At 42.7% G+C, this 18,639-nt stretch overlaps 1 protein-coding gene across 1 annotated transcript in view; it reads left to right on the forward strand.

The window, feature by feature from the left end:
- nphs1 (NPHS1 adhesion molecule, nephrin) overlaps positions 1 to 18,639 on the forward strand; it is a 44,330-nt gene that overhangs the window by 5,393 nt on the left and 20,298 nt on the right. Inside the window, exons 2-6 of the mRNA XM_030102278.1 lie at positions 1,563 to 1,655; positions 3,777 to 3,971; positions 8,676 to 8,798; positions 14,944 to 15,066; positions 15,806 to 15,887. Of these exons, the coding sequence (XP_029958138.1) occupies positions 1,592 to 1,655; positions 3,777 to 3,971; positions 8,676 to 8,798; positions 14,944 to 15,066; positions 15,806 to 15,887 (587 nt within the window). The 5' untranslated portion in view covers positions 1,563 to 1,591. The remainder of the gene's footprint in view (positions 1 to 1,562; positions 1,656 to 3,776; positions 3,972 to 8,675; positions 8,799 to 14,943; positions 15,067 to 15,805; positions 15,888 to 18,639) is intronic.

The following is an 18,639-nucleotide window of genomic DNA, read 5'->3' on the forward strand; positions in this document are numbered from 1 at the left end:
TTTGGAGGTATAAATGCTTTGTAATATTATGTGTGTCATTGTTAGGACCTTATTTGCTTCAGAAAAACATACAAGACACATATTTAGGAAAAGTCAAAGAACTAGAGGACAGGGGAATTATTTTTAACAGATTTATTTGAATTCTAAAAACCCAAATGGTCTGTCAGATCGTCTTGGATGTTCTAGTGCTAAAGAAGATAATAAAAACAAGTATGTGGTTCATGAGTGATTTTGTGTATCTTTCATGACACTGACAAGCTGAAACCCTGCCTCTGAGGTTTTCTCAGACAAATTATCATCAGATCCTCCTCCCCAGCCTGCTCACACCTTCCGCAATAAACTCTCACTGCGCCAGCTGATTCTGTCGAGCCCTCCCCCTGGTGCGCCGCCACGCCCATCTCGGCGCAAGTGCAGCAGACCGGTCAGAAACCCTCTTCTGCGCCTGTCGAAAATAGGAATGCGCTGCCTCCGCCGCTGATCATCGCCAAGTTGCGCCGTCAAATTAGAGCCTAAAGTCTTATCAGAAAAAAATATATGGAAATTGTATGACTGACACAAGTATTAGATTTGAAAGTTTTCAGATCATAATAGTTAATATATCCACTTAACATTGCATGCATTTTCTGTGACATTTTGCTCAGTTTGAATCTGTATTTCATTGACAACTTCATCATTAGCTGACTCAGCAGACCAACATTGTTAAAGTATTAGAAATTATATTAATTCCAGTAAAGAAAAAGCTGTAGTTGCTTTTGCGTACCATGTAACTTTAAGGTCAACCTCAAAGATTAGAATTTGTCCAAAGAAAGCATCAGTGGAGAGCTATAAGTGGTACTGGCTATGATTTTATGTGTTATCAGATCAGAGAGATTAGTATCGCACATCACTACCTTTCATCTTCAATACTTGTCCTTGGAGCCTCATATAGCCACGTATAATTACACATATTATCTCTCCCTTCCATGCATTCAATGGTCTGTGTTGAAAAATCAGCTGGCAGAACCCAGAAGTGTTTTCAGATTCAGGTAAACAGAATCCAATTTCTTCTGTTCTCAGCTCCCTCAACAAATCCTGTTAAGAAGCCAGGAGAAATGCTGTAAGAAGTCGCGGAGGTCTTCATAACAACTAATCACAAATTCATGTATAGTGCTGAGGGAATTGCGCACTCTTTGTGTCTCATCAGAAGGATAACACTAGTTTTACTAACTGAGACCCTGAAACATGAGGAGCGTTTGTGGATTTCCCGACTGAAACACAAACTCCATGCAGGAGGAGAGGAATGATTTTAATCCATTAACATTTGTACTGGACAAACATTAAAGCCTTTCAGCATAGTTTTTAAGTAAGTGGGTGGATGAGAGATGGTGAGATGGAGTGGTGCTTATTTCACAGAAGCAAAATGTTAAAATGTGTATTAGTAAGTTAGACGTGTAGATTCGGACATAAACATTTCAGTTTGTTGTCTTCAACATTCATAAATGCTCATTTCAAAGTGGCTGCTTGAAAGATCCCTGTAGTGTGGTCTGCATATGTTCAACATGTGTTTTTGTGCTTGTTCCAAGGTTGTTGAAGGCCAAGTATCGAAGGTGAAATGGACTTCTTGTCGGCATGGATTGTGTCTCCTTCAACTCTGCCCTTTCTCTGCCTCGTCTGGGGTAAGAGGATCAAATGTCACCGCAGACTTATCGTTACTGTAACTGAGGCCTTTTCAAGTCGAATCTTTGTTCGGAATATTGAGCCGAGCATGAAGGACCTTGACTTTACACAGGTCTTAATTGAATTTTCACCATATCATAATAGTGGACACTTTGCATTGACACATGTCAAGCATCTTTCTCGATCTGGTGCAAACATCAGTTTATGGTGAGCAGGGCGACCCTCAGGGTGACGGATGAACCCCATTCACTGTCACCCATGGGCCAATGTCTAATCTTGGTTGGTTATAAGCTATTTCTTCCATTAATATCAAGTTGCTTTTATGGAAAATAAATTCCGCCACGCATCCCCTGCTGAAGGTTATTATGTAAACACAGAGTTTCCATGGTGATTACCAGGAGTGATCTGTTATGAGCGTCATCTTAATCCTGCCACTTTATGACTGGATCAGAATATTCAGCTTTAAATTCATTTTTCAAGAACAGCTGTTTTGACAACACTCTTAGATGAGATGCATTTTTTTTTTAAACTGGAAAAGTTCAGAAATGATTTTTTGATGAAATTGTAAGTAGTGTGAATATGTACAATGCCAAATATGCATTTCTTAGCATCCGTTTGACCATTCAGAGCAGAAATGCACAGACATAATTAATATCCTTCATTGTAGAGGGTTGTATTGCAGGGTTGAGGATCATGGTATTACGGTTTATCCTTGCTTACCGACCACTCAGGTTGCTGCTTTGTAAATGAAAAATGACTCTCATACACTATTACCTGTGCAAGGACAAGTGAACGTCTTTATCCAGCAGGTCAATGAAAGATGTCTACTTTAGGGTTCATTCAGAGTTGATGTGCTATTAATTTTACATGGTCAAATGTTTGCGAAATTGCTATAAAGACAACTCCCACAGTTGCAGACTGCAGAGATTCAGAAAAAAAGATTTTCTAGTCTTTGAGTTCATATATTGTGTTTTTAAATCTTGGTATTCAGGCAATAACAAAACCTCAATATTTGAATATTTAAGCAACAATTTCATTTATTAATTATATTTTCAATATATCATTGTTTTTAAATGTGGTGCTTTTCTATATATCTCAGAAGAATACAATGTGAAACGGCTCCAGCAACCATTGTATATGACTGTTGAGTATTCATTTATGTAAACTCATGCAAATACACTCCTGTGTTTGGTTGTTTGTATGCATCCTCTGTAATGGCCAATCTTGCCCTTCATATTTGACGTGAGGTGACTGGTTCAGCCTTGATCTGAGAGCTCTGCCTCTCACTCATGTTGTCAGATGCAACCGAGCATGCACTTCACAAACAACTTGGTCATTGCTTCAATGAAGGTCAAAATTTAAACAACCCAACGGAATAAGTCTGGCGTCTCTGTGGGGCATTGTTTAAATGAGACTCGTGCTTAGATATTAGGCTCTAATTGGAGTATGCACCAGCATTTGGCTCCTTGAACTGAATTTATTCATAAAGTCCTATGTATAATTATCATATAATCCAAGTCACAGTGTTAAAGACCGCTGGGTGGTCTGCTTTAAGGTTACCTTCCTGACGCGAGAGCTCTGCAGCTCATAATGTCACCTAAGAGCCAAGCTGAAGGATGGCAGACACCACCTATGACAAACAAGGGGGATTAAAGTGATAATCATTACTCTTCCCAGGAGGAATTAGCTAGTGGGACATCGACATTGAAGAAAAACCGCAGGTGAACAAGGTCTCTGATACCCCGTGCTTTTTTCCCTCCGCCCAATACCCTATCTGCATGGCCGAGGGGGGATTTAATTTGCAGTAATTACTTTATTGACTCATTTTCAGGGCCGTATCACTGCAGTTTCCCATCAATAAAACATATGCCAGGATGAATAATGTGGCCAGGCACTATGGGGTGCCTTCTCAGACAAAAGACCACAGGACTGCTACCCTGCGGTGTGTGTGTCTGTATCATGCTCCTTTTTACTCCTTTTATTTCCTTCATAACATTTCTCCGCAAATACACCGCCTTCAGTCTTCGCCATCGCTGTACATTAAATCTCTTCACATCCCTCCCCTGCCCTGTGATTCCACTTTACAGCTCCGTCCTCCCTCCTCCTTTTTATGTCTCCAGGCATGGAGGCCCAGCAGGCCTTCAGGTTTGAGCCCAGGAACCTGACTGTGCGGATGGGAGCCACAGCTGTGCTGAGGTGCGAGGTGCTGCGGGCCTCGGGGACTGTGCAGTGGGTGAAAAATGGCCTCCTCCTGGGACCTCAGAGAAGCCTGCCGGGCTTTCCACGCTACAGCATGATTGGAAACCCCAAGAGAGGTAAAGATGGATACTCGCTGAATATAGTTTATGGCCTGTTGGGCTGTGATGGACTTATGTGAGTTTAATACTTATTTAAAAAAAAAAAAAAAAGAAGAAGAAAAATCTGAATAAACTAATCACGTATTCTTCGTTATTGAGTGAGTCTCTTAATATAATGATTTATCTAAGGATGAATGGGTCACGTTAACATTGGATCACACTGTAGACTAATCGTGTCTTAATTAGAAAGAGGATACTGAAGTAGAAAGTACAATTTAATGATAGGCTGTCAGTATATGACAAATCCTGCATATTCCTGTTTTATTGTGACATATACTTCATATGGTTTTAATTATGAAACACATCCGTCATCTCGGAGCATCCAGGAGTGCGGCTTGACGCAGACTACTCTGAAGCCATAGCAACAACCTCATCTCGCTCACTTTCAAAGTGCGATAATAAAGCCAAGCAGACATTACAGGCACCTTATGGCTGTCAATACGCAGAGCATCTGGGGCCGGCGAGGTGATGTGATTGTTAGTATCCTCTCACAAATCCCCCCTCATCCTGTCACTCGAGTGAAGACAAAAGAGGAGGAAAAAAAAAAAAAGAAAAGAAATTATAGCAACAGAGTGTCAGCTAATCAGTGAAATGTGACAGAGAATGAAGCGTGTTGCGGAATCCACACCACAGTCTATAAAAAGTAATAGCCAATTAGAAGGCAATCCCGAGTAAGAGAAGAGCATCTGTTCCTGATCAGCCCGCAACCAGACGAGCCGCACTTCACTGCTGCGCGGCGTGAGAGACCGCCAACGACGTAAGCATCGAGATGCATGCATATACCGATAGCTTACTCACCGTTAAAGTTCAGCCTAAACAAACACTGAAATGTGGCGTTCCCTCTTGATGAGCCGTCAGCGGCAGGGACAGGGTTAGGGAAGAATCCTGCAACGTTTCACTTCCAAAACATCAAAATAGAAACTTCTACGCGTCAATATAAAGACGACAAACACACACAAACGGCCAAATACTCACACGCTCTCTCATGAATAAAATACGGATTAGCACAGGTTCTCCTTCCAGGAAAAGAAACAGCAGACTACAAGCTGATGTATGCAATCACTTCACGCTGCACAGAGAGAGCAAAATCATCTCAGAGGACACTTGACTGCACTTGGTACGCCACCCGTTTTTACTGATTGTTACCATCAGTGATGTTTATTGATGCTTAAAAAAGCCAGAAATCACTCATTTGCACATATAAAAGAGACCGGGGTTGATTTCAACCTGTACTTACAGTAAATGTGGCATCCTTCCCCAAGCTGAGGCAGTTCTTGTGTGCCGACAGGAGTGTAAATGTAGGATTTCGGGCTCACATGTGAGGAAAACACTTCTTACGACAAACAGAAACAGTCTTGGAGGGAATGTCTTTATCACGACTCCAAAGCAGGAAGTCTGTCTCCTCCCTATTCATTTTCACTGACTGCCACCAGCATTAGGATCATTCTAAGTTGTATATGAAGGAAGTTTATTATGCAAAGAGCAAATATTGACAAGATCGATAAACTTAAATCAAACACAAGTTGGGACTTGCTGTGGTGGAGTGGAGCGCGCTCTGTCCTCACACCGTGAACATCTCCTGTTGGATTTAAGGCTGTATGCTGCATGTTCTCCCTGAGTATGTGCAGGTCTCAGTAACTCATTTACACAACAGCGCTTTAAGTGAAAGCACATAATTTTTTTGATTTCAGAAAGGGTTTGTGTTGACACTGTCTCATTTCAGAAACGATGTCGGTTTACATGGGAACAGCAGAAATGCTGAAAACCTTGCAGTTTTTCTGTTGGGCCACTAGTGGGTGCTGTTGTTGGTTTTGTAATGAAAACACACACATATATATGCATAGAACAATACGCTATAAACATTAAGAGTGGCAAATACAGTGATTTGGATCACCATTACAGTAAGCAAATATAAAACTACCAAGTCCCAGGAGAATGTGGACTGGGAGAGTTGCTACTCTGGAGGACGCCATTCTTATTATCCCTCTAATCTGGTGCAGATGAAACATATTTTATGGCCGTGGTGTGCATGTGCAGCACCAGCGTCTCCACTGTCCATTTTATAATAGTTAGATTTTCCTCCATTTACACTACAATGGAGTCAAACATTTTCAAAAAGTTCCATCTTATGAGCAATTTTCAAAAAGCGGACTTTTCAGTGGCGCCGAGTATCGTTGTCATGGAAACTGACATCCAAAACGCAAAGTTTTGTGTCTTCACTTAAAAAACATTGTTGTGTAAATGGGCCATAAATTGCTGTTTGGTGTGAACAACAACATTGTTCCATTAGTTTTCTTGTTAAATCTTCCCTAGAATTAACTGTTTAATAACAACATACAGGTCAGAATCACGTGTGAGCTTATCTGTGTTGATTTCAGAGAAGATGAGAAAAGGACTGCACAGTGGTGGAACTGTTCTGCCTCAAAGCAAGAACATTCATGATTCATTCTTGGCTTGGGGGTCTTTTTTGTGTTGAGTTGGCATGTTCTTCCCGTGGTGTGCGGAGGACTTCCCCCTCATACTTATGTTTCTAATCACGGTCCAAAAGCTCACATGAAAATAACAAGACCATATAGGATGTACTGCCAATATCAGCACATCTTCTAAAATGTTCTTCCATCTGTTTGAAGTCCATCATTTGAGCATTTGAAGCTTTTTTTTAAGATATTGTTCACATTAGAGCCAGAAAAAGACCGAGGCAGAGGAGGCAATAAAGACCTTGGAGCTGGTTCACACCTGTCACATGACATGAAGTGTGTACATACACCTTTTCTTCTTTTAGGAGTACGCAAGGCTTTATGTTAAATTAGTTACTGTTATAACAGAGTATCTCTAAACAAGTGGCGGTTAAAAAGTTCAAATGCAAATACCTCCATGGAACTTAATTATTGAATGTTTTCTGGAAAAAAAATACTTTTATGTCATAAAGCTGCATCTCCTGCCTGCTGTAATAAAAACGTTCTTCACAGTGAGAACCGACACCTCACACCAGTTTATTTTTTTGTTCTCGTTTGAGATTGACCTGATGTAACTTTCTCTTTCCACTTTTTGCACCAGTGCACAAATTCAGAGTTGTAAATGAGAGTTATTCTTCTGCAAACATAAATACAGAGAAATTGTGTTGCAGCCAAAATGCTATCTTCTGTGCCTTAAATACGCTCTCTGCAACTTGATTGCACTATTTGTGTATAATTTCAGGAAAGAGGAATATAATTAATAACTGTAATGTCTCTCTCTCTCTGTGTTCTTAATGATAACTTGGATGTGAAATTGCTTCTGGTTGGCACTAATTATTCTGCCAGCTTACTTGACATATGCATTTTTAGGTCTGGGTGGTTGTCAGACCAAGATACTATTTTCCACATGTTAGCAGGCGATGAGCCATCGGGAGCTGGAATCCCGGCTCTGAACATCATCTAATCCCCACAGGTTATGGCAGCGCTTCAAACAAATCAAGCACTGTTGGGATGCCAGACTATCAGAAGAGCGATACAGAGTGAGCGACTCTGTCTGGCATCAATTAATAGACAGTTTATTCAGTCGGTGTTGTGAATCTGGGATTGGATTTCATTTACCACACTGGAAATTCATTCTGAAACAAAATGCCTGTGCTACGAATATAGACAACTCCTTGCATGTCAATAGAAATGCCTGCAGCAGGAGGTTCTCAACAAGTGAGATGTTCCCAGTTTACAAAAAAACCCTATTTATAGTCAAATCAAACAGTCAAATTCCAGTGGGAGAGTGTATTGTTGTATTAAATTGATATGCTCTGACTGTTATTGTGCGAATTCCTTTTATTTTTTTTTTTAATTTTCCCATTTGCACTGGCGTTCAGGGAGGGAAAAGCAAAATTCTGAACTTCAAACTTGTCAGTGGATCATTAACAGAGAACTTCTGAAGTCAGCGAAACTCACCTGTGGGTTGTTTATAGTAACATTTAATCTCAAGCCTGCTGGACAAAAACTGGAGTAACCAGAGAAAACCGAACATGGGAGAACAAACTGCACACAGAAAGGCCCCGAAGCCCAGATTTGATTCAGGGATTTTCTTGTCGTGAACTTCTGCACCACTGTGAAGCTCTTCATCATTCATTAACATTAAAATTGACTCTAATGCAATCTGTAACTCTGGGGTGGGGGGGGGGCAGGAAGTTGCCAGGAGTTTTTGACTACCGTTCTAATACTAATACATATGAGTTTTCACTACTCTTGCAAATATAAACACTGCATTGCCAAATGTATTTGCCCAGCTGTCCAAACCATTGAATTCGGGTGTATAAGCAGCGACACATGCAGCCTATTTCTCCAAACATTTGTGAAAGAGTGTGTCGCTCTCAGGAGCTCGGTGAATTCCAGCGTGGTGCAGTGACAGGATGCCACCTGTGCAGTAAGTCCAGTCGCCGGCAAGTCCTCAATTCTAAATATTCCACAATCAACTGTTAGCAGTACCTGGGAACCACAGCAACTCAGAGATATAGAGGGGTTGAACAAACACTTGTGGCAATATAGTCCAAACAAAGTAGCTTTAAATCTGGTGGTGTGTTAAGATGAGAATGAACGGGAGCTCCATTCGATGTGATCATCTGTATGTCTTTGCTGTGCGCATCCTTTCCAGAATAAATGTGTCAGAAAATAATGAATCTCTCCGTCTCTGTTCCAGGGCAGTATCATCTTCAGATTGAAAAGGTCCAACTGGAGGATGATACCTTCTATGAATGTCAAGCGGGCCCATCTGAGACCAGCAAAGCAATTGTTTCCCACACAGTCAGGGTCACCGTGCTGAGTGAGCGAAAAAAAAAAAAAGTCCCCGCGGAGGAGACTTTTTTTTTTTCCAGAGTACCAAAATAATACATGCAATTTATGAGTGTGAACATCGTCAGTACTCTACTAACATGCACGACCTCCTGACCAGCAATCAGCATATAAAGAGCTGTTAAATATTCATTTTTATTGATAAAGACCTTTCATTTGTGTAAGATGGGGCAGTTTGCGCCGGGCTTTAAATATAACATGTCCTTGTTACAGTGGAGCTCAGCAGTTTGCTTCGAGTACACGCAAGAACCATGAAAAATGTCACAATTTTCTCAACTTTTCAGTCAGTATTTACATCCTTAACAAGATCTATGCTTTTCTGAAGCAGTCCTGCGCGCTTCAATCGGTCCGCGGCTTAAACCAGCAGCCGCACAATACAAAATACCAGCATGGCCCCCGATTCCCCGGCAAGCCTCGGGGTGGTTCATGTCTCTTTCTTGCACAGGAATAAATTATAAGGAAAACGATTGAAAACTTTCTACTCAGCCATGGACTGGAATAGATGTAATTGTGCAGCTACATTACACCACCTGTTGTCACTCTGTGACATCCAACGCTTCTCTCTCCCTTTCCCCTTTGCTTGTGAGAGCAGGCACATATGTGGCAAGGAAAGGACTTTCAAAGAAGCTTTCTTCTCCGGGTGCAGTTCATTTACTTACATCCCCCACCCCGTTCTCGCCACTGCACGATTTCTCCCTCTCCCTCTCTGACTCTTAGGCTTTCTCTTTGGTGACCATCTACTGGGGAAAGCGGGGGGGTTGGTGTTGTAGTTCCAGTGGCCTCGCTCTCCGCTGGGAAGAGAGCAGGTTTTTCTGACATCAATGGGCTGGCGGGCGGCGAGGGGTAGGAAGAGCCGTAGAGTCCAGACGTCTCTTTTGAATGGCCGTCTTCTGTTCTCCGCTGCAGCAGCTTCGCGTCCTACAGCAGGCCTACACCTGCAGCCACAGCAGGCTGGATTCTCACATTTATTACCCTGAAAACATCTTCTGCATCTCTACACTCAAACACAGATTCCACACATGTGCTTTTGTTTGGTCACAAGGGTTAAAATGTGTGGGAATGAGGTTGTTTGGTTGCAGCGTTGATGGCTGGTAGAGATATTCACCATGACTGAAGGCTACACTTCCCCTCTGTTTCTGTCCACATGTCTCAGCAGGTGGTTTTATTCTGTGTCTTGGGATCACATTCCAGCTGTTGACTGTTGAAGACGGACAGTTGCAGCTGCGCAGCTGCAAAAAAAAAAAAAAAAGGGCAAAAAGTGAAGTGCCCGACTTAAAAAGCAGCGCGCAGCCTTGGTCCTAAAGGGTCATTTGTTCCACCCCAACAATTCGAGTGATTCAAAATATGTGACTAATCTGGGGTTTGATAATGAGCTGATGAATTCAATCTCCCGTTAGTACTGAACTGGGACTGGAAACTGTGCATCCTTTTCAAGAGGACTGCCTCTGATGAGTTTCTCATGGACTACTCCATCACTGAGGTACAGCTCCCAAGGCCTTACACCCCTGACCAGTCAACCGTGACCATATCCCATCAAGCTCTGCATCAAATCAAAACACTATAAACTCTTTATGAGGAGATACAGTAGGGGAGAAGGGAGGCATTTGAAAACAAAACAGAGATGGCTGGCTGTATAATTGGATTCTTGGGTCAGAGAGAGTGGTATCATGACTGGCTAATTCAAAGATGGATCACCACAGGCAGTAAATAGCAGGGATAGAGGCAAAATGTCAATAAGCCCCATCCATAGGCTTACAAAGAGATGTTTTCAAGACATTTCTATTGGTGCAACATAACTCCTGTGTGTTTTTGCCTTCCTGCAGAGCTTAGATAGGGGATTACCGCAATAGGCAGATCAAGTGGCAGTGAGTAATCCATGACAATAACAACCTCTACCCCCACTGCCGAAACCCCCCCTCCTCTGGAAAACTTACCCCGCGCTGTGCCCGTCACATACCTGACACATCCTGTGTCTCGGTTTATACCATTAGCCTTAGCATTTAATCCTATTAATGAACAACTCTCTCCCTCACCACATTGCATGCCCGCACAGATGCCTCCTGCAAATGTTCAAAACACTTTTTGATGTGTTCTGGTTTTAGACCGTGTTACTCATTCAGTTGCCATAGTTGGGTTTTACAGAGATATATATGTGTGTGTGTGTGTGTCTTTCCTCATCCCTAACGGTCTCACTCTCTCTAGCCGTTAGTGTGTGTGTGTGTGTGTAAGCTTATTACCAGTGTTGGTTAGAGGTTGGAGAACATTTTAGGAACCAGGGCTGTGGTGAGGTTTTTTGCAGTAGCTAATGAGTTTAGCACTTGAAGAGTATATAATGAGCCTTCATTTTATGATTCCCTGTTATGAATAATGGAACGACTTATAAATGGGGGCACAAGCAACGTAGAACATGGCGACTTTATTCATCCCTGTTCATGAAAAACTTCTGACAGTTGCCCAAGATGTAACCCCATCAGAGGACGACGTGTTTTACACTGGTGTGACGTTGTGCATATTACATTTTACAATGTCAGGTCCTTCCTTCACACTGAGCAGGGGAGCTTCTGCTAAGTACTGAAGTCATTTTTTTTCTCCAAAGTGTTTGCAATCATTAAATCTTTGCGGGTTCAGGAAGGCTGAAGGGCTTTTCTGTTTGCGTGTTTTTCTAAAAAAATATGCATTTGAGGTTAATTGGTGACCGGTATGTGTGGTTGTCTCTCTCTCGGGTGTGATAGCCTGGTAACCTGTCCAGCTGGGACCAGCTCCAGCTCCAGCGCCTTAGATGGATAAACCTGTTTAGAAGATGGATGGATACTTTGAAAAACAACTTTAGGCTTCAGATTGCTACAAACCCACAGCTTGAACCAGGTTTGCTTGACTTGATGTCAGCTCATGATGGATTTGTCTACAAAATCCTCTCCTGAAGGCATTGTGCATTACAAGCACGGCAGTGGCAACTAGCACAACGATAAGACTGTGTCACATTACGAGCTTTCATGTTGTGTGTTGACAGGCATGGTGCTTCTGGAAGTGAAGCTTCCAGGAAATTGGGAAATCAGAATAAGCTTGAATTTCAAACAAGCGGTTCTTTAAAGAGACAGAAGCTAAAACAGCTTGTGTCAAAAGATGTATGGATTGAAGGGCCGGTGAGAGATAAGTAAGGGAATTTCAACAAGGAATAACAAAGAGACTCCTCCAGTGGAGCACCAGAATGTAAAATAAACCCTGAAAATGAGCATAATAAGTTCCCTTTAAAGTAAATTTACAACCGTCTCGGGTCGGACCTCGTAATATGTGTGATATATTTTCTGTGAAAGGCCGTTTGGGAGATGAATGTGGACAGATAGTGGTTAAACTGTTATGTAATGGACCCAAAACAAAAGGTAAGAGAGGTAGTAGGAGTGAAATCGTGAGGAGCGGTGTGTGCATGAGCATTGATGGAGCTAGGAGTGGGAAGGTCTTATTTCTGTCCTGAACACCTGCTCCACGTCTCCCCTGGAACAGAGGAGGCACCGACAGGAAAGAGGAGATAAAGAGGAAGGGGGAGCTGAAAAAAGCAGACTGTTTCACTGGCTTTGATTGCCAGAGATCACACACCTGAGACCTACAATATATGTTTGTGTGTAATAATCTTCAAATGAATGTTGTTTTTATACACACATTGAAATAAAAATCACAGTCGTGTGGATGTGTGCGTGTGTGTGTGTGTGTTGGATGCACGTTGTTGGCCAATATTTGTCCCTAAGAGATATAGCTGAGTTGTATCTGCGCGCTATTAAAAACTCTGATCTCCATCATTCTCCCATTCACTGCAATAAGCTTTTTGGGGACTGTTTATCCTCTGGGCCTCTCCAGTATTTTTCAGAGAATCAGGTTGATATCACATGTTTGACTGTGCACACACACACTGGTGCCTGTTTTTTTTTTTTTTTTTTTTTTTTGGGGCAAAGTGAGATGAATGTGGCTTGTGTGCACACGCGCTCGCCTGTGTCAGTGTGTTTGTGTGTGCAAATCTGCATGCACTGTAGACCTGAGCTGATCTTTGGGTGAATGTGCGCAAAGGAAGAAAGGGGAGCATGTGCATCTGTATGTGAACGGGAGAGAGGGATAGGTGGAAAGAGCTGCTTATGCATATTGATGTGTGTCTGCTAATCTGCTTCTTATCTGCCTTATCCATCCATCCGTCTGTATTTGTCTAATGAATCAAATTTTGCGGCTCACTGTTTCTCGACTGAGCAGCAGGAGCGAGTCCTTGCCCGTCTATTTTCCTGGTCATATATGTACCTTAATAGGAGAGAAAGAGCTAGAAAGCAGATGGGTGAAAAAAAAAATCGAGAAGAAATTAAAAAAAAAAAAAAAACCCTGATAGGTAAGGATTTAAAGAATGTCGAGAAGAGTTAATTAAAATCACAGTCTTCCACTTGTCACGTCTGGTAAATTGAATAGAGTGTGTGTTTAGCGAAGCACATGTGTTAATACTTTTCTAAGTGTAAATGTGCGTGCGAGTGTTTAAGTTCACCGTAGCATGGCTGATTGGGTCACGAGGTTCGCTATAGTAGGAATGATGGATCGGGAGATGTTCGGTCCCAATCCGAGCTGGAACACACCTTCCTCCGCACTTCTGCAGTTTAACTGCAGTGGTCAAGAAGGATGGCGCTGGGGGAGGTGGGTGGGCTCGGGCTGCTACAGAGGGATGATGGAGTGAATGAGAGATAAGAGGAACAAGCCAGCGTGAGCGGGCGAGGAAAAAAATTAGATACCTGCCCGCCTCATTTGTGAACATATCATTATTCTTATTTTAGGATTTGTTAGGTTGCCAGACACTCCGAGGGCACAACAAGTGATGCGCCGGAGAGAATTGTGTGGGCCAGAGTAGATTGGGAGTGCAGGGGCTGTCAATAGATGCATGGCCCAGTCATCTTCTCAGGGAAGAGGGGGGAAAAAACAAACAAATGCATCTCATTATTGCAGGGAGCGCCTCTGCAGTGCTCTGGGTAACCCATCACAGTCCACACAGATTCAATTGCTTCTTTTAAATCAGTTTGAAGCTGCAGCCACATCTCATCTGTCTCAATAGCAGACTGGAGCCAATATTCGACTCTGCACACAGCAACAGCTCCTCCTAGTGGTGCAGGTCGGCCTGTGGCGTGCCAGGAGCTGCTGAACGGCTTGGCTGGTTTGGTTGCTTGTGGTGCAGCTGTTTAGCTTTGCACTGGCAGCAGATTTATCTCACAGTTTAGCAGCGGCTCCCTTCCCGCTCCTGTTATCCTCTGCAGCCTGCCTCTTCCCCACATTTCATTCTTTCCATCTCTCTTTTCTCCTCTGCCAGTCTTTCATGTGTCTCTCGCTATTCTTCCTGTACTTACCAACTCCCCATTCTGTCTCTTAACTCAGGCAGCCTTTACACTTGATCTCTGATGAAAGGAAAACAACCTTCACAGGATCCATAGTTTCTAATCCTACATGCTCACTCACTCGCTGAAAGCTGGCACCGTCGACGGTCAGTTTTCTGTAATGTGCGCTTGATTTAAGTGATAGTCTCTGTAAAGTGGAGCTCAACAGATCCACAGAAATCTCTTTGATAATTAGATGGTGGCATATTTCTCAATTCACTGCCAAACTTTTTTTTGTTTTGTTTTTTGTTTTTTTTTTTCGTCCCTTGTGTTATAAGCTATGCTTTCTTTTCTGGAATCCCTATTTATGGTCAGATAAAAGGATTGCAGAGTGAGAACAGTGGAGAAGTGAAGACGCTTTGATCAGTCCAGAAAGCACATATTTAGCTTGAGGGCGATCTGAGTGGAGAAGTGTTTGGCGTTTGCCATGATAGATTAGCACTGGATGGGTTTCATCACTGTTTCATCTCCGCATTCTCTTCTTGTCCACAATTTGTATTCAAACGCAACAGAACATCAAACCTCATTGTAGTAAATCACTCAAAAGCTGACAGCGTGACATTCCCGTCACTCCCAAATGATACAGTCTTATTATCATATCATTGCATAAGCTAATACCCATCTGTCATAGCAGCAGCTCCCACTAACCCGGCATTAGAGCGCTGTTTATTATTGGGGTATTGATTGTATCAGCGGGAATCTTCAGCTCCTGTTTCTCTCACGCAGTTCCTCCTTCCAAGCCGTACTTTGAGGCGGACATGGCGACACCTTGGGTGGCGGGGAAAAAGTACTCCATCGTCTGTGTTGCTCCTGATGCGAAACCCGAGGCTGAAATCACACTTTATAAAGGTGAGTCATCCCTTCAGCTGAATCACGTCGTATGGCGACGGTCAGCCTGACAGGCTGGAACAAAGGCCAACAGATGTTTTGATATTCTGTTTTCTGCAGTCTGGAGAGGTCAGAACCAGAAGGTACACATCTCCGAGTGCAAAATGCAAGTTCAGTAAACACTTCTTGTTTGGTAGTTGGGGGGATGGCACAGTTGAAAGTAGATGAGTCTGTGTGGGAGGAAACAGCCTCAGCATTTGAATTTCCAATTTCCGCTGCCTTTACAATTGCATGTACAGCAAACGTATCACAAGTTGCTCCATGTTTACGAGAGCAACTGCAATTTTCCCACTTTTTGTTTTTACCTCTTGCTGTCCTCTCACACCTATTACTGCGAGCCACGCTGAAGCAGGTCGAGATACGTTCTGCTGGCGTGGACGTGCGAGTGTGCCGCAGGTCTAACATTCAGATTTATTCCTTCTTTTCTGTTAAAATGTACATCTTTATTGTCCTCTATAAAATTCAATTTTATTCTGCTGACACTGAAATCTGATCTCAACATTGATCCATTGATCTTATTCAAATGTAAAAGTTTTTATTTTAAATAGATATATCACCATCATATCAACATATTTTTCATTTCTCAAGATTTACGCCTCCATGTGCGGACACTGATGTTTCTGTTTCTCTGGAGCACATTTAAAACACAATATTCATTCACGGGGATATTTGTGTGCCTTCCCCCCATTGTGTCTTTCAGATGGAGTGGAGCTGACAGGTGCAGAGTCTTTCACGATGTCTGGCTCAGAGGATAAGCTTCTGAACACGCATGCTGAAGTAACGTATGTGTTCAGCCGCCTGCCAGACTCATTCTCCTCACCAGCCCGCTCAATCTCTCCCAGCCTGCCCGCCTTCCTTGTTTTTCCCCCCCTGTTTTCACCGTGCTCTTATTCCCTGCTTCTGTCTTAGCGAGCGCGATAAATTTCTGCACACAGTCAACTGTTAACTTGGCACGGCGCGATTGAATTAGTTTCTGTCAAATGCACAAAATTGCATTCCGGCAGCGAGGCAGATCCGATCCCGGCTGGTCCGCCAGGTGCATATACATTAAACAGGGCCATAGATTACTTTAATCCTGTACGCCTCTTTCTGTGTCAAAGAGTCAAAGATAATAACCTCTTGTCATGTCCTGAGATAACATTGGTGCTGAGGAGCTGTAATGTTGTTTAGTTTTCTTGCAGAACAGCCAAGGTCTCCAGCAATATTGATGCTCCTTCCTCATGTTCACGCTGAGCCTTCACAGCAGTGGGCGATGCGCGATTGTTACAGTTGTCATTGTACCATAGTCTGACGTAGAACGCATAAAGTGGAAAAAGCAAACGGTGCTCGGGATGAATCCACTGTGGATTTTTCAGCAAGCAGTTGTGTTTTATTTTCACGTGGCTCTTCCGTGTGACCTCGCGCAGCGGTATATAGTATGTTTCTCAAACACTCTGCTTCAGTTCTCTGCTGGGTAATTTCTGTTTAATGCGTCTCCATAGCTGCAGTTATAAATGTGATTTCACTTCTCAATGCAATAGTGGTTAAACTAATCCACAAAGACTGCAGTAAAACTAAACAAACATAATGACAGGAGATTTCTCTAACAGGACTTAATTTCTTGGTTCCCTCCATCATTAATCACCTCGTGACCCTTTAGATGTATCTTGTTACCAACATTCAAAAGTTACTCTCTCAAACAAAAACAAACATTTTATCATTGCTCCATTAAAAAAAACACGAATAATACCAAGGAAATAAGACCTTTAACCAGCTCCTTCCTCCTCTTGTTTTGATGGTAGAGACATAATAAATAGACCGCTGCTTTCAATCAGACACATTTACACTGACTGACAACAGACCAAGGCCAGCTGTATTTTAACGGACCGCCCCATCCACCGCACATCCCCTGTCCTCCCTGCTCTCCTCCGGAAGGAGACTCTTCACTTCTAAAGTGATTCTCCCACCTTGTTTGAGGTGGAGCGACGCCTCCATCCCACCTCCTCTGTACCACTTTTGCTCTGCCATACACTTTAATGACAGGCGCACACTCGGCCACACCTGTCATTTACTCATTTCTGGGGTTTCTATCACGGCATTAAGCCATGCAGCCTCCATTTCCAAACACCGATCATGTGAAATGAGTCATTTTCAGAGATCATAAGCGCGGTGCTGCGGTAGGAAGCCGCCTCAGCAGTTAAGACGGTTCATGAAATTTCATGATGCATGGTCAACTGTAAGTGATATTTTTAGGAAGTAGAGTCATTTGGGAAAAACATCATCACACTCAGAGCAGGTTCATGGCTGCTAATGCGCACGGTGTGTAAAAGTTGCCAACGCGCTGCTGAAAAGTTCTGAAACTTCACCGGTAACGATGCGGGCACAAATGCTGCGCGGCTGCACGCTAGCCTGACAAAACCAGGTCCACTGCTAGATATTGGATCGAGCAGCGTAGAGCGCGTCATTGAAACTTCTTCTGTGGAGTGACGAATTAGCCTTTTCTCTTTGACAGCCGTGAGAACATTACCTGTAAGACAGCATCGGTCTGACTTTGAAGTTTGTTGAAGGAGGGATGATGGTGTGAGGCTGGCCCCATACCTAGTGTATAAAGCCATTGTAATGCTGCAACATACCAACACATTTTTCATAATTCTTTGATCAACTTTGCGCCAGAAGTTGGATAAGAACTTTTACTATTCCAATTTGTCTGAGCCTGAATCCACAAAGCAAGATCCCAGACCTCAAACCCATCAAGCATGTTTGGGCTCCTGAATGGACTTCGTGATCCAGACCTTTGAGTCAAACAGCTCCTCAGAATGAAAGCCTCAGAGTTATGTTCCAATGTCTTGTGAAAAGCCTTTCAATAAGACTGGAAGCTTTTGTAGCAGCGAATGGGGCCCACTCCATTTTTAAGTGTTTGTATTTGAAATGATTACAATATCTATTCAGCCTCTATTAGTATAATGGTCACACATTTTTATGCTTTTGTTCATGAAATGTATTGTTTCTTGAGTCTGATTATAATATTTGTATTTGAGGAATGCGAGAATTTGCTTATCAATCCTTACGTTGATCCTGTTCCTGCTCATATAGAGGCGAAATCTGCCTCACCGCGGTCTGCTATCACAAAGAGCTGTAAAGTCTGATGGATCGAGGGTGTACTCTGCTTTACTGGCCAGAAATGATGAGACGGTGGCTGATAAACTGAACGTGTGGCAGGAGGTGCCTACACCAGCCAGTCATCAAAAATTGCAGATTTGTCACGAATACCACCCACAATAATAAACAGCGATAAATCCATGAAGGCATTCAAAAGCATATAATGAAAGAAGCCCATTGGCACGATGCATAAATAATCCATTATTACACGTAATATTTCAAGACAAAGTCAGCCACATTAACCACGGTGTGCATGTGCGTGCACATATTGAGAATGATAAATGACAGGATGTTAGATTTTATGTTTTTTTTTTTATCTCATTTACTGCTTTTGGTTATTTACTTGCTTAAGTTGCTTCTGGGGTAGCTGGAGTCTCTTTTAGTAGGGCTTTGCCC

The sequence above is a fragment of the Salarias fasciatus genome, chromosome 11 (genome assembly GCF_902148845.1).
Source record: "Salarias fasciatus chromosome 11, fSalaFa1.1, whole genome shotgun sequence".
In the NCBI taxonomy this organism is placed as follows: Eukaryota; Metazoa; Chordata; class Actinopteri; order Blenniiformes; family Blenniidae; genus Salarias; species Salarias fasciatus.